This window comes from Scyliorhinus torazame, chromosome 22 (genome assembly GCF_047496885.1).
Source record: "Scyliorhinus torazame isolate Kashiwa2021f chromosome 22, sScyTor2.1, whole genome shotgun sequence".
Classification (NCBI taxonomy): domain Eukaryota; kingdom Metazoa; phylum Chordata; class Chondrichthyes; order Carcharhiniformes; family Scyliorhinidae; genus Scyliorhinus; species Scyliorhinus torazame.
In genome coordinates this window covers 15679695-15701615 of record NC_092728.1, presented here as the reverse complement: position 1 = coordinate 15701615, position 21921 = coordinate 15679695, and the positions used below count along the sequence as shown (strand labels likewise).

The window sequence follows — 21921 nt, the reverse complement described above, 5'->3', positions numbered from 1 at the left end:
TCTGTCTCGCTCTCAGTCTGTCTCGCTCTCAGTCTGTCTCGCTCTCAGTCTGTCTCGCTCTCAGTGTGTCTCGCTCTCTGTCTGTCTCGCTCTCAGTCTGTCTCGCTCTCAGTCTGTCTCGCTCTCAGTCTGTCTCGCTCTCAGTCTGTCTCGCTCTCAGTCTGTCTCGCTCTCTGTCTGTCTCGCTCTCAGTCTGTCTCGCTCTCTGTCTGTCTCGCTCTCTGTCTGTCTCGCTCTCTGTCTGTCTCGCTCTCAGTCTGTCTCGCTCTCAGTGTGTCTCGCTCTCAGTGTGTCTCGCTCTCAGTCTGTCTCGCTCTCTGTCTGTCTCGCTCTCTGTCTGTCTCGCTCTCAGTGTGTCTCGCTCTCAGTGTGTCTCGCTCTCAGTGTGTCTCGCTCTCAGTGTGTCTCGCTCTCAGTGTGTCTCGCTCTCAGTGTGTCTCGCTCTCTGTCTGTCTCGCTCTCAGTGTGTCTCGCTCTCAGTGTGTCTCGCTCTCAGTGTGTCTCGCTCTCAGTGTGTCTCGCTCTCAGTGTGTCTCGCTCTCAGTGTGTCTCGCTCTCAGTGTGTCTCGCTCTCAGTGTGTCTCGCTCTCAGTCTGTCTCGCTCTCAGTCTGTCTCGCTCTCAGTGTGTCTCGCTCTCAGTGTGTCTCGCTCTCAGTCTGTCTCGCTCTCAGTCTGTCTCGCTCGCAGTCTGTCTCGCTCTCAGTCTGTCTCGCTCTCAGTCTGTCTCGCTCTCAGTCTGTCTCGCTCTCAGTGTGCCTCGCTCTCAGTCTGTCTCGCTCTCTGTCTGTCTCGCTCTCAGTGTGTCTCGCTCTCTGTCTGTCTCGCTCTCAGTCTGTCTCGCTCTCAGTCTGTCTCGCTCTCAGTCTGTCTCGCTCTCAGTCTGTCTCGCTCTCAGTCTGTCTCGCTCTCAGTGTGTCTCGCTCTCAGTGTGTCTCGCTCTCAGTCTGTCTCGCTCTCAGTCTGTCTCGCTCTCAGTCTGTCTCGCTCTCAGTCTGTCTCGCTCTCAGTCTGTCTCGCTCTCTGTCTGTCTCGCTCTCTGTCTGTCTCGCTCTCTGTCTGTCTCGCTCTCAGTGTGTCTCGCTCTCTGTCTGTCTCGCTCTCAGTGTGTCTCGCTCTCAGTCTGTCTCGCTCTCAGTGTGTCTCGCTCTCAGTCTGTCTCGCTCTCAGTCTGTCTCGCTCTCAGTCTGTCTCGCTCTCTGTCTGTCTCGCTCTCAGTGTGTCTCGCTCTCAGTCTGTCTCGCTCTCAGTCTGTCTCGCTCTCAGTGTGTCTCGCTCTCAGTGTGTCTCGCTCTCAGTCTGTCTCGCTCTCAGTGTGTCTCGCTCTCAGTGTGTCTCGCTCTCAGTGTGTCTCGCTCTCAGTGTGTCTCGCACTCAGTGTGTCTCGCTCTCAGTCTGTCTCGCTCTCAGTCTGTCTCGCTCTCAGTCTGTCTCGCTCTCAGTCTGTCTCGCTCTCAGTCTGTCTCGCTCTCAGTGTGTCTCGCTCTCTGTCTGTCTGGCTCTCAGTGTGTCTCGCTCTCAGTCTGTCTCGCTCTCTGTCTGTCTCGCTCTCTGTCTGTCTCGCTCTCAGTGTGTCTCGCTCTCAGTCTGTCTCGCTCTCAGTCTGTCTCGCTCTCAGTGTGTCTCGCTCTCAGTGTGTCTCGCTCTCAGTGTGTCTCGCTCTCAGTGTGTCTCGCTCTCAGTCTGTCTCGCTCTCAGTCTGTCTCGCTCTCAGTCTGTCTCGCTCTCAGTCTGTCTCGCTCTCAGTCTGTCTCGCTCTCAGTGTGTCTCGCTCTCTGTCTGTCTGGCTCTCAGTCTGTCTCGCTCTCAGTCTGTCTCGCTCTCAGTCTGTCTCGCTCTCAGTGTGTCTCGCTCTCTGTCTGTCTCGCTCTCAGTGTGTCTCGCTCTCAGTGTGTCTCGCTCTCAGTGTGTCTCGCTCTCAGTGTGTCTCGCTCTCAGTGTGTCTCGCTCTCAGTGTGTCTCGCTCTCAGTCTGTCTCGCTCTCAGTCTGTCTCGCTCTCAGTCTGTCTCGCTCTCAGTGTGTCTCGCTCTCAGTGTGTCTCGCTCTCAGTCTGTCTCGCTCTCAGTCTGTCTCGCTCTCAGTCTGTCTCGCTCTCTGTCTGTCTCGCTCTCAGTCTGTCTCGCTCTCAGTCTGTCTCGCTCTCAGTCTGTCTCGCTCTCAGTCTGTCTCGCTCTCAGTGTGTCTCGCTCTCAGTGTGTCTCGCTCTCAGTGTGTCTCGCTCTCAGTCTGTCTCGTTCTCAGTCTGTCTCGCTCTCAGTCTGTCTCGCTCTCAGTCTGTCTCGCTCTCAGTGTGTCTCGCTCTCAGTCTGTCTCGCTCTCTGTCTGTCTCGCTCTCAGTCTGTCTCGCTCTCAGTGTGTCTCGCTCTCAGTGTGTCTCGCTCTCAGTCTGTCTCGCTCTCAGTGTGTCTCGCTCTCAGTCTGTCTCGCTCTCAGTCTGTCTCGCTCTCAGTCTGTCTCGCTCTCAGTGTGTCTCACTCTCAGTCTGTCTCGCTCTCAGTCTGTCTCGCTCTCAGTGTGTCTCGCTCTCAGTGTGTCTCGCTCTCAGTGTGTCTCGCTCTCAGTGTGTCTCGCTCTCAGTCTGTCTCGCTCTCAGTGTGTCTCGCTCTCAGTGTGTCTCGCTCTCAGTGTGTCTCGCTCTCAGTCTGTCTCGCTCTCTCTGTGTCTCGCTCTCAGTCTGTCTCGCTCTCAGTCTGTCTCGCTCTCAGTCTGTCTCGCTCTCTGTGTCTCGCTCTCAGTGTGTCTCGCTCTCAGTGTGTCTCGCTCTCAGTCTGTCTCGCTCTCAGTGTGTCTCGCTCTCAGTCTGTCTCGCTCTCAGTCTGTCTCGCTCTCAGTGTGTCTCGCTCTCAGTCTGTCTCGCTCTCAGTCTGTCTCGCTCTCAGTGTGTCTCGCTCTCAGTCTGTCTCGCTCTCTGTCTGTCTCGCTCTCAGTGTGTCTCGCTCTCTGTCTGTCTCGCTCTCAGTCTGTCTCGCTCTCAGTGTGTCTCGCTCTCAGTCTGTCTCGCTCTCAGTGTGTCTCGCTCTCAGTCTGTCTCGCTCTCAGTGTGTCTCGCTCTCAGTGTGTCTCGCTCTCAGTGTGTCTCGCTCTCAGTGTGTCTCGCTCTCAGTGTGTCTCGCTCTCAGTGTGTCTCGCTCTCAGTGTGTCTCGCTCTCAGTCTGTCTCGCTCTCAGTCTGTCTCGCTCTCAGTCTGTCTCGCTCTCAGTGTGTCTCGCTCTCAGTCTGTCTCGCTCTCTGTCTGTCTCGCTCTCAGTGTGTCTCGCTCTCTGTCTGTCTCGCTCTCTGTCTGTCTCGCTCTCAGTCTGTCTCGCTCTCAGTCTGTCTCGCTCTCAGTGTGTCTCGCTCTCAGTGTGTCTCGCTCTCAGTGTGTCTCGCTCTCAGTGTGTCTCGCTCTCAGTGTGTCTCGCTCTCTCACTCTGTCTCTCTCTGTCTCACTCTGTGTCTCGCTCTCTCACTCTGTGTCTCGCTCTCTCACTCTGTGTCTCGCTCTCTCACTCTGTGACTCGCTCTCTCACTCTGTCTCGCTCTCTCACTCTGTGACTCGCTCTCTCACTCTGTGACTCGCTCTCTCACTCTGTGTCTCTCGCTCTCACTCTGTGTCTCGCTCTCTCACTCTGTGTCTCGCTCTCTCACTCTGTGACTCGCTCTCTCACTCTGTGACTCGCTCTCTCACTCTGTGTCTCGCTCTCTCACTCTGTGACTCGCTCTCTCACTCTGTGACTCGCTCTCTCACTCTGTCTCGCTCTCTCACTCTGTGACTCGCTCTCTCACTCTGTGACTCGCTCTCTCACTCTGTGACTCGCTCTCACTCTGTGACTCGCTCTCTCACTCTGTCTCGCTCTCTCACTCTGTCTCTCTCTGTCTCACTCTGTGTCTCGCTCTCTCACTCTGTCTCGCTCTCTCGCTCTGTCTCGCTCTCTCACTCTGTCTCTCTCTGTCTCACTCTGTGTCTCGCTCTCTCACTCTGTGTCTCGCTCTCTCACTCTGTGTCTCGCTCTCTCACTCTGTGACTCGCTCTCACTCTGTGACTCGCTCTCTCACTCTGTGTCTCGCTCTCTCGCTCTGTGTCTCGCTCTCTCACTCTGTGTCTCGCTCTCTCACTCTGTGTCTCGCTCTCTCACTCTGTGTCTCGCTCTCTCACTCTGTCTCGCTCTCTCACTCTGTCTCGCTCTCTCACTCTGTCTCTCTCTGTCTCACTCTGTGTCTCGCTCTCTCACTCTGTCTCGCTCTCTCACTCTGTCTCGCTCTCTCACTCTGTCTCTCTCTGTCTCACTCTGTGTCTCGCTCTCTCACTCTGTGTCTCGCTCTCTCACTCTGTGTCTCGCTCTCTCACTCTGTGACTCGCTCTCACTCTGTGACTCGCTCTCTCACTCTGTGTCTCGCTCTCTCGCTCTGTGTCTCGCTCTCTCACTCTGTGACTCGCTCTCTCACTCTGTGTCTTGCTCTCTCACTCTGTCTCTCGCTCTCTCACTGTGTCTCGCTCTCTCACTCTGTGTCTCGCTCTCTCACTCTGTGTCTCGCTCTCTCACTCTGTGTCTCGCTCTCACTCTGTGTCTCGCTCTCTCACTCTGTCTCGCTCTCTCACTCTGTCTCGCTCTCTCACTCTGTCTCTCTCTGTCTCACTCTGTGTCTCGCTCTCTCACTCTGTCTCGCTCTCTCACTCTGTCTCGCTCTCTCACTCTGTCTCTCTCTGTCTCACTCTGTGTCTCGCTCTCTCACTCTGTGTCTCGCTCTCTCACTCTGTGTCTCGCTCTCTCACTCTGTGACTCGCTCTCACTCTGTGACTCGCTCTCTCACTCTGTGTCTCGCTCTCTCACTCTGTGACTCGCTCTCTCACTCTGTCTCGCTCTCTCACTCTGTGACTCGCTCTCTCACTCTGTGACTCGCTCTCTCACTCTGTGTCTCTCGCTCTCACTCTGTGTCTCGCTCTCTCACTCTGTGTCTCGCTCTCTCACTCTGTGACTCGCTCTCTCACTCTGTGACTCGCTCTCTCACTCTGTGTCTCGCTCTCTCACTCTGTGACTCGCTCTCTCACTCTGTGACTCGCTCTCTCACTCTGTCTCGCTCTCTCACTCTGTGACTCGCTCTCTCACTCTGTGACTCGCTCTCTCACTCTGTCTCGCTCTCTCACTCTGTGACTCGCTCTCTCACTCTGTGACTCGCTCTCTCACTCTGTCTCGCTCTCTCACTCTGTGACTCGCTCTCTCACTCTGTCTCGCTCTCTCACTCTGTGACTCGCTCTCTCACTCTGTCTCGCTCTCTCACTCTGTGTCTCGCTCTCTCACTCTGTGACTCGCTCTCTCACTCTGTCTCGCTCTCTCACTCTGTGACTCGCTCTCTCACTCTGTGACTCGCTCTCTCACTCTGTCTCGCTCTCTCACTCTGTGACTCGCTCTCTCACTCTGTCTCGCTCTCTCACTCTGTGACTCGCTCTCTCACTCTGTCTCGCTCTCTCACTCTGTGACTCGCTCTCTCACTCTGTGACTCGCTCTCTCACTCTGTCTCGCTCTCTCACTCTGTGACTCGCTCTCTCACTCTGTGACTCGCTCTCTCACTCTGTCTCGCTCTCTCACTCTGTGACTCGCTCTCTCACTCTGTCTCGCTCTCTCACTCTGTGACTCGCTCTCTCACTCTGTGTCTCGCTCTCTCACTCTGTGTCTCGCTCTCTCACTCTGTCTCGCTCTCTCACTCTGTGACTCGCTCTCTCACTCTCTGTCTCGCTCTCTCACTCTGTGACTCGCTCTCTCACTCTGTCTCGCTCTCTCACTCTGTGACTCGCTCTCTCACTCTGTGACTCGCTCTCTCACTCTGTGTCTCTCGCTCTCACTCTGTGACTCGCTCTCTCACTCTGTCTCGCTCTCTCACTCTGTGACTCGCTCTCTCACTCTGTCTCGCTCTCTCACTCTGTCTCGCTCTCTCACTCTGTGTCTCGCTCTCTCGCTCTGTGTCTCGCTCTCTCACTCTGTCTCGCTCTCACACTCTGTGTCTCGCTCTCTCACTCTGTCTCGCTCTCTCACTCTGTCTCGCTCTCTCACTCTGTCTCTCTCTGTCTCACTCTGTGTCTCGCTCTCTCACTCTGTCTCGCTCTCTCACTCTGTGTCTCGCTCTCTCACTCTGTCTCGCTCTCTCACTCTGTCTCGCTCTCTCACTCTGTCTCGCTCTCTCACTCTGTCTCGCTCTCTCACTCTGTGTCTCGCTCTCTCACTCTGTCTCGCTCTCTCACTCTGTCTCGCTCTCTCACTCTGTCTCGCTCTCTCACTCTGTCTCGCTCTCTCACTCTGTGTCTCGCTCTCTCACTCTGTCTCGCTCTCTCACTCTGTGTCTCGCTCTCTCGCTCTGTGTCTCGCTCTCTCACTCTGTCTCGCTCTCTCACTCTGTCTCGCTCTCTCACTCTGTCTCGCTCTCTCACTCTGTGTCTCGCTCTCTCACTCTGTCTCGCTCTCTCACTCTGTGTCTCGCTCTCTCGCTCTGTGTCTCGCTCTCTCACTCTGTCTCGCTCTCTCACTCTGTCTCGCTCTCTCACTCTGTCTCGCTCTCTCACTCTGTCTCGCTCTCTCACTCTGTGTCTCGCTCTCTCACTCTGTCTCGCTCTCTCACTCTGTGTCTCGCTCTCTCACTCTGTCTCGCTCTCTCACTCTGTCTCGCTCTCTCACTCTGTCTCGCTCTCTCACTCTGTCTCGCTCTCTCACTCTGTGTCTCGCTCTCTCGCTCTGTGTCTCGCTCTCTCACTCTGTCTCGCTCTCTCACTCTGTCTCGCTCTCTCACTCTGTCTCGCTCTCTCACTCTGTGTCTCGCTCTCTCACTCTGTCTCGCTCTCTCACTCTGTGTCTCGCTCTCTCGCTCTGTGTCTCGCTCTCTCACTCTGTCTCGCTCTCTCACTCTGTCTCGCTCTCTCACTCTGTCTCGCTCTCTCACTCTGTCTCGCTCTCTCACTCTGTGACTCGCTCTCTCACTCTGTCCGCTCTCTCACTCTGTGACTCGCTCTCTCACTCTGTGACTCGCTCTCTCACTCTGTGTCTCGCTCTCTCACTCTGTGTCTCGCTCTCTCACTCTGTCTCGCTCTCTCACTCTGTCTCGCTCTCTCACTCTGTGTCTCGCTCTCTCACTCTGTCTCGCTCTCTCACTCTGTGACTCGCTCTCTCACTCTGTGACTCGCTCTCTCACTCTGTCTCGCTCTCTCACTCTGTGACTCGCTCTCTCACTCTGTCTCGCTCTCTCACTCTGTGACTCGCTCTCTCACTCTGTCTCGCTCTCTCACTCTGTGTCTCGCTCTCTCACTCTGTCTCGCTCTCTCACTCTGTGTCTCGCTCTCTCACTCTGTCTCGCTCTCTCACTCTGTCTCGCTCTCTCACTCTGTCTCGCTCTCTCACTCTGTGTCTCGCTCTCTCACTCTGTCTCGCTCTCTCACTCTGTGTCTCGCTCTCTCGCTCTGTGTCTCGCTCTCTCACTCTGTCTCGCTCTCTCACTCTGTCTCGCTCTCTCACTCTGTCTCGCTCTCTCACTCTGTGTCTCGCTCTCTCACTCTGTCTCGCTCTCTCACTCTGTGTCTCGCTCTCTCGCTCTGTGTCTCGCTCTCTTACTCTGTCTCGCTCTCTCACTCTGTCTCGCTCTCTCACTCTGTCTCGCTCTCTCACTCTGTGTCTCGCTCTCTCGCTCTGTGTCTCGCTCTCTCACTCTGTCTCGCTCTCTCACTCTGTCTCGCTCTCTCACTCTGTCTCGCTCTCTCACTCTGTGTCTCGCTCTCTCACTCTGTCTCACTCTCTCTCACTCTGTCTCACTCTCTCTCTCTCTGTCTCACTCTCTCTCTCTCTGTCTGTAAAGTGTTCACACCTTTCCTTCAGTGCAGCTCCCAGATCCGGACACACTGTTGCAACAGAGGCTGAAGCAGCCTCACGTCCTCTCTCTCACTGTGCCTCAGCCTGCCCTCAGCTCCTTCCCGGCTTCCTCACGTCCTGTCTGCTCGCTGCTTTGCATTCCTCCCAGCCCGGGGCGGGGGCTGAGCGAGTCACTCTGAACTCTCTCACACTGACCTTCCTTGTTCTGCTGCCTCGGGCCTCTTATGATGATGAAGGGACAGTTCTGAAAGGTTCATTTGTCTTTTTCTGTTCCCCCCCCCCCCCCCCGCCTCCCCTCCATCCCCTACCCCGTTATGTCTGGTGCAGGGCAGTGCCAAAGGGGATGGCAGTACCCACAGGTCCCCCGGGATTAAAGCCAGAACTCAAGCGAAGGCTTTCAACCTCAACAATTTCCTGTCTGTCATGGTGAGTGTGGCTGTTGGCGATTTCCCCCCCCCCCCCATGCAATTCTCTCACGCACGCAGGCACCCTCAAACCAAATGTGCACTGCTGCCCGGCACGCCCCTTCCGTGCTGTTGCAGGAAAAGCTGGGCAATGTGCGGAATTCCCTCAATCCACCACTCAGCCCAGGATAGGAATTCACAACAACGCTCTGGGCCTGGCGCTGCCAGCGCCTGTCAGACGTCAGAGCAGAAGTCGGCCACTCGGCCCATTGAGTCTTCTGCGCCGTTCAGTCAGATTCTCATCTGACATCATCCCCCAACTCCCACTTTCCAGCACTATCCCGCCATAACCCTTGATGCCCCCTTCTGCCCGCCCCCCCTTCTGCCCGCCCCCCCTTCTGGCCGCCCCCTTCCACCCCCCCTTCTGCCCGCCCCCCCTTCTGGCCGCCCCCTTCCACCCCCCTTCTGCCCCCCTTCTGCCCGCCCCCCCTTCTGCCCGCCCCCCCTTCTGCCCGCCCCCCCTTCTGGCCGCCCCCTTCCACCCCCCTTCTGCCCCTCTTCTGCCCGCCCCCCCCTTCTGCCCGCCCCCCTTCTGCCCGCCCCCCCTTCTGCCCGCCCCCTTCTGCCCGCCCCCCTTCTACCCGCCCCCTTCTGCCTGCCCCTCTTCTGCCGCCCCCATTCTGCCCCCCCTTCTGCCCGCCCCTCTTCATCCCGCCCCCCCTTCTGCCCGCCCCCCTTCCGCCCCCTTCTGCCGCCGCCCCCCCTGCCCGCCCCCCCCTTCTGCCCCCCTACCCGCCCCCCTTCCGCCCCCTTCTGCCCGACTCCTTCTGCCGCCCCCCCGCCCGCCCTTTCAGGTTGCCGCCCCCTGCCCACCCCCCCTCTGCCCACCCCCTTCTGCCCGCCCCCCCCTTCTGCCCGCCCCCCCTTCTGCCCGCCCCCCCCCCTTCTGACCGCCCCCCCCCCACCTTCTGGCCGCCCCCCCCCCCTTCTGGCCGCCCCCCCCCCCCTTCTGGCCGCCCCCCCCCCTTCTGGCCGCCCCCCCCCCTTCTCGCCGCCCCCCCCTTCTGGCCGCCCCCCCCCTTCTGGCCGCCCCCCCCCTTCTGGCCGCCCCCCCCCCTTCTGGCCGCCCCCCCCCCCCCTTCTGGCCGCCCCCCCCCCCTTCTGGCCGCCCCCCCCCTTCTGGCCGCCCCCCCCCCTTCTGGCCGCCCCCCCCCCCTTCTGGCCGCCCCCCCCTTCTGGCCGCCCCCCCCTTCTGCCCGACCCCCCCTTCTGCCCGACTCCCCCTACTGCCCGACCCCCCCTTCTGCCCGACCCCCCCTTCTGCCCGCCCCCCCTTCTGCCCGCCCCCCTTCTGGCCCCCCCCTTCTGGCCCCCCCCCTTCTGGCCCCCCCCCCTTCTGGCCCCCCCCCTTCTGGCCCCCCCCCTTCTGCCCGCCCCCCCTTCTGGCCCCCCCCTTCTGGCCGCCCCCCTTCTGGCCGCCCCCCACTGCCCGCCACCTTCTGCCCGCCCCCTTGAATTTGGATTTGTTTATTGTCACGTGTACCGAGGTACAGTGAAAAGTATTTTTCTGCGAGCAGCTCAACAGATCATTAAGCACATAGGAAGAAAAGGGAATAAAAGAAAATACATAATAGGGCAACACAACATATACAATGTAACTCCATAAGCACCGGCATCGGGTGAAGCATACAGGGTGTAGTGTTAATGAAATCAGTCCATAAGAGGGTCATTTAGGAGTCTGGTGACAGTGGGGAAGAAGCTGTTTTTGAGTCTGTTCCTGCGTGTTCTCAGACTTTTGTCTCTCCTGCCCGATAGAAGAAGTTGCAAGTGTGAGTAAGCCGGGTGGGAGGGGTCTTTGATTATGCTGCCCCGTTGATGCTGACAGGGGTGTGTACAGTACTTTGCTTCCTGAAGTCAATGACCAGCTCTTTAGTTTTGCTGGCATTGAGGGAGAGATTGTTGTCGCTACACCACTCCACTAGGTTCTCTATCTCCCTCCTGTATTCTGACTCATCGTTATTCGAGGTCCGGCCCACTATGGTCGTATCGTCAGCAAACTTGTAGATGGAGTTGGAACCAAATTTTGCCACGCAGTCGTGTGTGTACAGGGAGTAGAGTAGGGGGCTAAGGACGCAGCCTTGCGGGGCCCCGGTGTTGAGGACTATTGTGGAGGAGGTGTTGTTGTTCATTCTTACTGACTGTGGTCTGTTGGTCAGAAAACCGAGGATCCAGTTGCAGAGTGGGGAGCCAAGTCCTAGGTTTTGGAGCTTTGATATGAGCTTGGCTGGGATTATGGTGTTGAAGGCGGAGCTGTAGTCAATAAATAGGAGGCTGATGTAGGAGTCCTTGTTGTTGAGATGCTCTAGGGATGAGTGTAGGGCCAGGGAAATGGTGTCTTCTGTGGACCGGTTGCGGCGGTAGACGACTTGAAGTGGATCAAGGCGTTCTGGGAGTATGGAGGTGACTGACTGCCCGACCCCCCTTCTGCCCGCCTCCCCTCTCTCCCGACCAACCCACTGCCCCTCTCTACTGCCAGCCCCCCCTCGCTCCAGCCCGCTGCCCCTTGCTCCCGAAACACCCACTCTCCTGCCATTCTGAAACATTTGAGCAGACTGATGTCCAAACTTTACAAATCTCCCTGTTCTCTCCTCTTGCCACAGAAGCCGTTCCTCAAACCACCTTCCTCGTCTAAAGGCCACGAGCGACCCTCGGTGATCAAAGAGACCAACAGCGAACAGACACGGGTACGGGGCTGCGTGGGACGCCTTGGCACTATGGGATTGTGGGGGGGGGGGGGCTGCCTTGTCACATGACCTCCAGGCTCACTCGTGCTTCAGTGACGGTGCGGGGCAGGGGGGGGGGGGGGGAATAACTTCCACTCTGCGACAGGTGGCAGCTAAGTTATGTAACACTTGATGTCAACCTCCGGCCGCCATCAGCTGCTCTGCCAATAGTGGTCAGGAAAACTGTTAAGTTCACCACGGGGGTTTGGCCAAGGATGTTCTCCCTTCGCACTGACCCTCCGTCAGTGCGGCACTCCCTCAGCACTGACCCTCCGACAGTGCGGTGCTCCCTCAGCACTGACCCTCCGACAGTGCGGCGCTCCCTCAGCACTGACCCTCCGACAGTGCGGCGCTCCCTCAGCACTGACCCTCAGACAGTGCGGAGCTCCCTCAGTACTGACCCTCCGACAGTGCGGCACTCCCTCAGCACTGACCCTCCGACAGCGCGGAGCTCCCTCAGTACTGACCCTGCGACAGTGCGGCGCTCCCTCAGCACTGACCCTCCGACAGTGCGGCGCTCCCTCAGCACTGACCCTCCGACAGTGCGGCGCTCCCTCAGCACTGACCCTCCGACAGTGCGGCGCTCCCTCAGCACTGACCCTCCGACAGTGCGGCGCTCCCTCAGCACTGACCCTCCAACAGTGCGGTGCACCCTCAGCACTGACCCAACAGTGCGGCGCTCCCTCAGCACTGACTCTCAGACAGTGCGGTGCTCCCTCAGCACTGACCCTCAGACAGTGCGGCGCTCCCTCAGCACTGACCCTCCGGCAGAGCGGCGCTCCCTTAGCACTGACCCTCTGACAGTGCGGCGCTCCCTCAGCACAGACCCTCCGGCAGTGCGGCGCTCCCTTAGCACTGACCCTCTGACAATGCGGCGCTCCCTCAGCACTGACCCTCCGACAGTGCGGTGCTCCCTCAGCACTGACCCTCTGACAGTGCGGCGCTCCCTCAGCACTGACCCTCCGACAGTGCGGAGCTCCCTCAGTACTGACCCTCCGACAGTGCGGCACTCCCTCAGCACTGACCCTCCGACAGCGCGGAGCTCCCTCAGTACTGACCCTGCGACAGTGCGGCGCTCCCTCAGCACTGACCCTCCGACAGTGCAGCGCTCCCTCAGCACTGACCCTCCGACAGTGCGGCGCTCCCTCAGCACTGACCCTCCGACAGTGCGGCGCTCCCTCAGCATTGTCCATCCAACAGTGCGGCGCTCCGTCAGCACAGACCCTCCGACAGTGCGGCGCTCCCTCAGCACTGACGCTCCGACAGTGCGGCGCTCCCTCAGCACTGACCCTCCGACAGTGCGGCGCTCCCTCAGCACTGACCCTCCGACAGTGCGGTGCTACCTCAGCACTGACCCTCCGACAGTTCGGTGCTACCTCAGCACTGACCCTCCGACAGTTCGGTGCTACCTCAGCACTGATCCGCTGACAGTGCGGCGCTCCCTCAGTACTGACTCTCCGACAGTGCGGCGCTACCTCAGCACTGACCCTCCGACAGTGCGGTGCTCCTTCAGCATTGACCCTCCGACAGTTCGGTGCTACCTCAGCACTAACCCTCCGACAGTGCGGCACTCACTCAGTACTGACCCTCCGACAGTGCGGTGCTACCTCAGCACTGACCCTCCGACAGTGCGGTGCTACCTCAGCACTGACCCGCCGACAGTGCAGCGCTCCCTCAGCACTGACCCTCCGACAGTGCGGTGCTCCCTCAGCACTGACCCTCCGACAGTGCGGCGCTTCCTCAGCACTGACCCTCCGACAGTGCGGCGCTCCCTCAGCACTGACCCTCCGACGGTGCTGCGCTCCCTCAGCACTGACCCTCCGACAGTGCGACGCTCCCTCAGCACTGACCCTCCGACAGTGCGGCGCTTCCTCAGCACTGACCCTCCAACAGTGCGGCACTCCCTCAGCACTGACCCTCCGACAGTGCGGTGCTACCTTAGCACTGACCCTCCGACAGTTCGGTGCTACCTCAGCACTGACCCTCCGACAGTTCGGTGCTACCTCAGCACTGATCCGCTGACAGTGGGGCGCTCCCTCAGTACTGACCCTCCGACAGTGCGGTGCTACCTCAGCACTGACCCTCCGACAGTGCGCTGCTCCTTCAGCATTGACCCTCCGACAGTTCGGTGCTACCTCAGCACTGACCCTCCAACAGTGCGGTGCTCCTTCAGCATTGACCCTCCGACAGTTCGGTGCTCCCTCAGCACTGACCCTCCGACAGTGCGGTGCTACCTCAGCACTGACCCTCCGACAGTGCGGTGCTACCTCAGCACTGACCCGCCGACAGTGCAGCGCTCCATCAGCACTGACCCTCCGACAGTGCGGCACTCCCTCAGCATTGACCCTCCGACAGTGCGGCGCTCCCTCAGCACTGACCCTCCCGACAGCGCGGGGCTCCCTCAGTACTGACCGACCGACAGTGCGGCACTCCCTCAGCACTGACCCTCCGACAGTTCGGTGCTACCTCAGCACTGACCCTCCGACAGTTCGGTGCTACCTCAGCACTGATCCGCTGACAGTGCGGCGCTCCCTCAGTACTGACCCTCCGACAGTGCGGTGCTACCTCAGCACTGACCCTCCGACAGTGCGGTGCTCCCTCAGCACTGACCCGCCGACAGTGCAGCGCTCCATCAGCACTGACCCTCCGACAGTGCGGCACTCCCTCAGCATTGACCCTCCGACAGTGCGGCGCTCCCTCAGCACTGACCCTCCCGACAGCGCGGCGCTCCCTCAGTACTGACCGACCGACAGTGCGGCACTCCCTCAGCACTGACCCTCCGACAGTGCGGCGCTCCCTCAGCACTGACCCACCGACAGTGCGGCGCTCCCTCAGCACTGACCCTCCGACAGTGCGGCGCTCCCTCAGCACTGACCCTCCGACAGTGCGGAGCTCCCTCAGCACTGACCCTCCAACAGTGCGGCGCTCCCTCAGCACTGACCCTTCGACAGTGCGGCGCTCGCTCAGCACTGACCCTCTGACAGTGCGGCACTCCCTCAGCACTGACCCTCCGACGGTGCGGCACTCCCTCAGCACTGACCCTCCGAAAGTGTGGCACTCCCTCAGCACTGACCCTCCGACAGTGCGGCACTCCCTCAGCACTGACCCTTCGACAGTGCGGCACTCCCTCAGCACTGACCCTCTGACAGTGCGGCACTCCCTCAGCACTGACCCTCCGATAGTGCGGTGCTCCCTCAGCACTTACCCTCCGGGAGTGCGACACTCCCTCAGCACTGACCCTCTGACAGTGCGGCCCTCCCTCAGCACAGACCTGCGACAGTGCGGCACTCCCTCAGCACTGACCCTCTGACAGTGCGGCATTCCCTCAGCACTGACCCTCTGACAGTGCGGCACTCCCTCAGCACTGACCCTCTGACAGTGCGGCATTCCCTCAGCACTGACCCTCTGACAGTGCGGCACTCCCTCAGTACTGACCCTGCGACAGTGTGGTGCTCCCTCAGCACTGACCCTCTGACAATGCGGCGCTCCCTCAGCACTGACCCTCCGACAGTGCGGCGCTCCCTCAGCACTGACCCTCCGACAGTGCGGCGCTTCCTCAGCACTGACCCTCCAACAGTGCGGCACTCCCTCAGCACTGATCCTCCGACAGTGCGGTGCTACCTCAGCACTGACCCTCCGACAGTTCGGTGCTATCTCAGCACTGACCCTCCGACAGTTCGGTGCTACCTCAGCACTGATCCGCTGACAGTGCGGCGCTCCCTCAGTACTGACCCTCCGACAGTGCGGTGCTACCTCAGCACTGACCCTCCGACAGTGCGGTGCTCCTTCAGCATTGACCCTCCGACAGTTCGGTGCTACCTCAGCACTAACCCTCCGACAGTGCGGCACTCACTCAGTACTGACCCTCCGACAGTGCGGTGCTACCTCAGCACTGACCCTCCGACAGTGCGGTGCTACCTCAGCACTGACCCGCCGACAGTGCAGCGCTCCCTCAGCACTGACCCTCCGACAGTGCGGCGCTTCCTCAGAACTGACCCTCCGACAGTGCGGCGCTCCCTCAGCACTGACCCTCCCGACAGCGCGGCGCTCCCTCAGTACTGACCGACCGACAGTGCGGCACTCCCTCAGCACTGACCCTCCGACAGTGCGGCGCTCCCTCAGCACTGACCCACCGACAGTGCGGCGCTCCCTCAGCACTGACCCTCCGACAGTGCGGCGCTCCCTCAGCACTGACCCTCCGACAGTGCGGCGCTCCCTCAGCACTGACCCTCCGACAGTGCGGCGCTCCCTCAGCACTGACCCTCCGACAGTGCGGAGCTCCCTCAGCACTGACCCTCCAACAGTGCGGCGCTTCCTCAGCACTGACCCTCCGACGGTGCGGCACTCCCTCAGCACTGACCCTTCGACAGTGCGGCACTCCCTCAGCACTGACCCTCTGACAGTGCGGCACTCCCTCAGCACTGACCCTCCGATTGTGCGGTGCTCCCTCAGCACTTACCCTCCGGGAGTGCGACACTCCCTCAGCACTGACCCTCTGACAGTGCGGCCCTCCCTCAGCACAGACCTGCGACAGTGCGGCACTCCCTCAGCACTGACCATCTGACAGTGCGGCATTCCCACAGCACTGACCCTCTGACAGTGCGGCACTCCCTCAGTACTGACCCTGCGACAGTGCGGTGCTCCCTCAGCACTGACCCTCTGACAATGCGGCGCTCCCTCAGCACTGACCCTCTGACAATGCGGCGCTCCCTCAGCACTGACCCTCCGACAGTGCGGCTCTCCCTCAGCACTGACTCTCCGACAGTGCGGCGCTCCCTCAGCACTGACCCTCCGACAGTGCGGCGCTCCCTCGGGACTGTTGCTGGGGGGGGGGAGCGGCTACATAGCGAGTTGTTGGGTGTGTCAAGCTGAGTTGGTGGGCTTGAGTTTGTCGAGTCAGAGGAACGCAGTCTCATGAAAGAGGCAGGCATCCCAGCATACCGGGCATCAATTCAAGGGGAGCTTGTTCATTTACCCCCGCCCCTCTCAGGAGATGCTGACCATGTTCTGACTCATTTTTTCCCCAGAGTCAGCCATTAGAAGCTGCAGCAGTTCGGAGCCAGGCTACACCCTCCGTGGCGAAGCGGGACACATCGCGGAGCGATTCCGAACGCATCCCCATTGCGGTAATTGTTGGGCATCCCAAATCCCATTACTCTGATTGAGGATTGATACAGGGCTATGGGGAGAGAGTGGGGCAGTGGGATTAGTTTGGGGATTGATACAGGGCTATGGGGAGAGAGCGGGGCAGTGGGATTAGTTTGGGGATTGATACAGGGCTATGGGGAGAGAGTGGGACAGTGGGATTAGTTTGGGATTGATACTGGGCTATGGGGAGAGAGCGGGGCAGTGGGGTTAGTTTGGGGATTGATACTGGGCTATGGGGAGAGAGCGGGGCAGTGGGATTAGTTTGGGGATTGATACAGGGCTATGGGGCGAGAGCGGGGCAGTGGGATTAGTTTGGGGATTGATACAGGGCTATGGGGAGAGAGTGGGGCAGTGGGATTAGTTTGGGATTGATACAGGCCTATGGGGACAGAGTGGGGCAGTGGGATTAGTTTGGGGATTGATACAGGACTATGGGGAGAGAGCTGGGCAGTGGGATTAGTTTGGGATTGACACATGATAATGGGGAGAGAGTAGGGCAGTGGGATTAGTTTGGGGATTGATACAGGGCTATGGGGAGAGAGTGGGGCAGTGGGATTAGTTTTGGGCTTGATACAGGGCTATGGGGAGAGAGCGGGGCAGTGGGTTTAGTTTGGGGATTGATACAGGGCTATGGGGCGAGAGCGGGGCAGTGGGATTAGTTTGGGGATTGATACAGGGCTATGGGGAGAGAGTGGGGCAGTGGGATTAGTTTGGGGATTGATACAGGGCTATGGGGAGAGAGCGGGACAGTGGGATTAGTTTGGGGATTGATACAGGCTATGGGGAGAGAGCGGGGCAGTGGGATTAGTTTGGGGATTGATACAGGGCTATGGGGACAGAGTGGGGCAGTGGGATTAGTTTGGGGATTGATACAGGACTATGGGGAGAGAGCTGGGCAGTGGGATTAGTTTGGGATTGATACATGATAATGGGGAGAGAGTAGGGCAGTGGGATTAGTTTGGGGATTGATACAGGGCTATGGGGAGAGAGCGGGACAGTGAGATTGGTTTCATAGAATTTTACAGTGCAGAAGGAGGCCATTCGGCCCATCGAGTCTGCACCGGCTCTTGGAAAGAGCACCCTACCCAAGGTCAACACCTCCACCCTATCCCCATAACCCAGTAACCCCACCCAACACTAAGGGCAATTTTGGACACTAAGGGCAATTTAGCACGGCCAATCCACCTAACCTGCACATCTTTGGACTGTGGGCGGAAACTGGAGCACCCGGAGGAAACCCACGCACACACGGGGAGGATGTGCAGACTCCGCACAGACAGTGACCCAAGCCGGAATCGAACCTGGGGCCCTGGAGCTGTGAAGCAATTGTGCTATCCACAAGGCTACCGTGCTGCCCCTGAGAGCGGGACAGTGGCATTAGTTTGGGGATTGATACAGGGCTATGGGGAGAGAGCGGGGCAGTGGGATTAGTTTGGGATTGATACAGGGCTATGGGGAGAGAGGGGGACAGTGGGATTAGTTTGGGGATTGATACAGGGCTATGAGGAGAGAGCCGGGCAGTGGGATTAGCTTGGGATTGAGACAGGGCTATGGGGAGAGAGCGGGGTAGTGGTATTAGTTTGGGGATTGAACCAGGGCTATGGGGAGTGACCGGGGCAGTGGGATTAGTTTGGGATTGATACAGGGCTATGGGGAGAGAGGGGGACAGTGGGATTAGTTTGGTGATTGATACAGGGCTATGGGGAGTGAGCGGGGCAGTTGGATTAGTTTGGGGATTGATACAGGGCTATGGGGAGAGAGCGGGGCAGTGGGAGTTTGGGGATTGATACAGGGCTATGGGGAGAGAGCGGGGCAGTGGGATTAGTTTGGGGATTGATACAGGGCTATGTGGAGAGAGTGGGGCAGTGCGATTAGTTTGGGATTGATACAGGGCTATGGTGAGAGAGCGGGGCAGTTGGATTAGTTTGGGGATTGATACAGGGCTATGGGGAGAGGGTGGGACAGTTGGATTAGTTTGGGGATTGATACAGGGCTATGGGGAGAGAGTGGGGCACTGGGAATAGTTTGGGGATTGATACAGGGCTATAGGGAGAGAGCGGGGCAGTGGGATTAGTTTGGGATTGATACAGGGCTATGGGGAGAGAGGGGGACAGTGGGATTAGTTTGGGGATTGATACAGGGCTATGGGGAGAGAGGGGGACAGTGGGATTAGTTTGGGGATTGATACAGGGCTATGGGGAGAGCGTGGGGCAGTGGGATTAGTTTGGGGATTGATACAGGGCTATGGGGTGAGAGCGGGGCAGTGGGATTAGTTTGGGGATTGATACAGGGCTATGGGGAGAGAGCCGGGCAGTGGGATTAGTTTGGGATTGATACAGGGCTATAGGGAGAGAGCGATGGTAGTGGTATTAGTTTGGGGATTGATACAGGGCTATGGGGAGTGAGCGGGGCAGTGGGATTAGTTTGGGATTGATACAGGGCTATGGGGAGAGAGCGGGGCAGTTGGATTAGTTTGGGGATTGATACAGGGCTATGGGGAGAGAGCAGGGCAGTGGGATTAGTTTGGGGATTGATACAGGGCTATGGGGAGAGAGGGGGACAGTGGGATTAGTTTGGTGATTGATACAGGGCTATGGGGAGAGAGCGGGGCAGTTGGATTAGTTTGGGATTGATTAAGTGCTATGGGGAGAGAGCGGGGCAATTGGATTAGTTTGGGGATTGATACAGGGCTATGGGGAGAGGGCGGGACAGTTGGATTAGTTTGGGGATAGATACAGGGCTATGGGGAGAGAGTGGGGCAGTGGCATTAGTTTGGGGATTGATACAGGGCTATGAGGAGAGAGCCGGGCAGTGGGATTAGCTTGGGATTGAGACAGGGCTATGGGGAGAGAGCGGGGTAGTGGTATTAGTTTGGGGATTGAACCAGGGCTATGGGGAGTGAGCGGGGCAGTGGGATTAGTTTGGGATTGATACAGGGCTATGGGGAGAGAGCGGGGCAGTGGGAGTTTGGGGATTGATACAGGGCTGTGGGGAGAGAGCGGGGCAGTGGGATTAGTTTGGGGATTGATACAGTGCTATGTGGAGAGAGCGGGGCAGTTGGATTAGTTTGGGATTGATTAAGTGCTATGGGGAGAGAGCAGGGCAGTTGGATTAGTTTGGGGATTGATACAGGGCTATGGGGAGAGGGTGGGACAGTTGGATTAGTTTGGGGATTGATACAGGGCTCTGGGGAGAGAGCGGGGCACTGGGAATAGTTTGGGGATTGATACAGGGCTATAGGGAGAGAGCGGGGCAGTGGGATTAGTTTGAGATTAATACAGGGCTATGGGGAGAGAGGGGGACAGTGGGATTAGTTTGGGGATTGATACAGGGCTATGGGGAGAGAGCGGGGCAGTGGGAGTTTGGGGATTGATACAGGGCTATGGGGAGAGAGCGGGGCAGTGGGATTAGTTTGGGGATTGATACAGGGCTATGTGGAGAGAGTGGGGCAGTGCGATTAGTTTGGGATTGATACAGGGCTATGGGGAGAGAGCGGGGCAGTTGGATTAGTTTGGGATTGATTAAGTGCTATGGGGAGAGAGCAGGGCAGTTGGATTAGTTTGGGGATTGATACAGGGCTACGGGGTGAGGGTGGGACAGTTGGATTAGTTTGGGGATTGATACAGGGCTCTGGGGAGAGAGCGGGGCACTGGGAATAGTTTGGGGATTGATACAGGGCTATAGGGAGAGAGCGGGGCAGTGGGATTAGTTTGAGATTGATACAGGGCTATGGGGAGAGAGGGGGACAGTGGGATTAGTTTGGGGATTGATACAGGGCTATGGGGAGAGAGGGGGACAGTGGGATTAGTTTGGGGATTGATACAGGGCTATGGGGAGAGAGTGGGGCAGTGGGATTAGTTTGGGGATTGATACAGGGCTATGGGGTGAGAGCGGGGCAGTGGGATTAGTTTGGGGATTGATACAGGGCTATGGGGAGAGAGCCGGGCAGTGGGATTAGTTTGGGATTGAGACAGGGCTATGGGGAGAGAGCGATGGTAGTGGTATTAGTTTGGGGATTGATACAGGGCTATGGGGAGTGAGCGGGGCAGTGGGATTAGTTTGGGATTGATACAGGGCTATGGGGAGAGAGGGGGACAGTGGGATTAGTTTGGTGATTGATACAGGGCTATGGGGAGAGAGCGGGGCAGTTGGATTAGTTTGGGGATTGATACAGGGCTATGGGGAGAGAGCGGGGCAGTGGGATTAGTTTGGGGATTGATACAGGGCTATGGGGAGAGAGGGGGACAGTGGGATTAGTTTGGTGATTGATACAGGGCTATGGGGAGAGGGCGGGACAGTTGGATTAGTTTGGGGATTGATACAGGGCTATGGGGAGAGAGCGGGGCACTGGGATTAGTTTGGGGATTGATACAGGCTATGGGGAGAGAGCGGGGCAGTGGGATTAGTTTGGGGATTGATACAGGGCTATGGGGTGAGAGCGGGGCAGTGGGATTAGTTTGGGGATTGATACAGGGCTATGGGGAGAGAGTGGGACAGTGGGATTAGTTTGGGATTGATACAGGGCCATGGGGAGAGAGCGGGGCAGTGGGATTAGTTTGGGGATTGATACAGGGCTATGGGGAGAGAGTGGGGCAGTGGGATTAGTTTGGGATTGATACAGGGCTATGGGGAGAGAGGGGGACAGTGGGATTAGTTTGGTGATTGATACAGGGCTATGGGGAGAGAGCGGGGCAGTTGGATTAGTTTGGGGATTGATACAGGGCTATGGGGAGAGAGCGGGGCAGTGGGATTAGTTTGGGGATTGATACAGGGCTATGGGGAGAGAGGGGGACAGTGGGATTAGTTTGGTGATTGATACAGGGCTATGGGGAGAGGGCGGGACAGTTGGATTAGTTTGGGGATTGATACAGGGCTATGGGGAGAGAGCGGGGCACTGGGATTAGTTTGGGGATTGATACAGGCTATGGGGAGAGAGCGGGGCAGTGGGATTAGTTTGGGGATTGATACAGGGCTATGGGGTGAGAGCGGGGCAGTGGGATTAGTTTGGGGATTGATACAGGGCTATGGGGAGAGAGTGGGACAGTGGGATTAGTTTGGGATTGATACAGGGCTATGGGGAGAGAGCGGGGCAGTGGGATTAGTTTGGGGATTGATACAGGGCTATGGGGAGAGAGTGGGGCAGTGGGATTAGTTTGGGGATTGATACAGGGCTATGGGGAGAGAGCGGGGCAGTGGGATTAGTTTGGGGGTTGATACAGGGCTATGGGGAGAGAGTGGGGCAGTGGGATTAGTTTGGGGATTGATACAGGGCTATGGGGAGAGAGTGGAGCAGTGGGATTAGTTTGGGGATTGATACAGGCTATGGGGAGAGTGCGGGGCAGTGGGATTAGTTTGGGGATTGATACAGGGCTATGGGGAGAGAGTGGGGCAGTGGGATTAGTTTGGGGATTGATACAGGGCTATGGGGAGAGAGCGGGGCAGTGGGATTAGTTTAGGATTGATACAGGGCTATGGGGAGAGAGTGAGGCAGTGGGATTAGTTTGGGATACAGGGCTATGGGGAGAGAGCGGGGCAGTGGGATTAGTTTGGGGATTGATACAGGGCTATGGGGAGAGAGCGGGGCAGTGGGATTAGTTTAGGATTGATACAGGGCTATGGGGAGAGAGTGAGGCAGTGGGATTAGTTTGGGATACAGGGCTATGGGGAGAGAGCGGGGCAGTGGGATTAGTTTGGGGATTGATACAGGACTATGGGGAGAGAGCGGGGCAGTGATTGATATTGGGTTTCTGCATTGTCT

At 58.4% G+C, this 21921-nt stretch overlaps 1 protein-coding gene across 1 annotated transcript in view; it reads left to right on the top strand.

Moving 5' to 3' along the window:
* The window catches only part of LOC140399439 (uncharacterized), a 165152-nt gene that overhangs the window by 131915 nt on the left and 11316 nt on the right, over positions 1-21921 (top strand). Inside the window, exons 22-24 of the mRNA XM_072489017.1 lie at positions 8156-8254; positions 10893-10976; positions 16043-16141. Of these exons, the coding sequence (XP_072345118.1) occupies positions 8156-8254; positions 10893-10976; positions 16043-16141 (282 nt within the window). The remainder of the gene's footprint in view (positions 1-8155; positions 8255-10892; positions 10977-16042; positions 16142-21921) is intronic.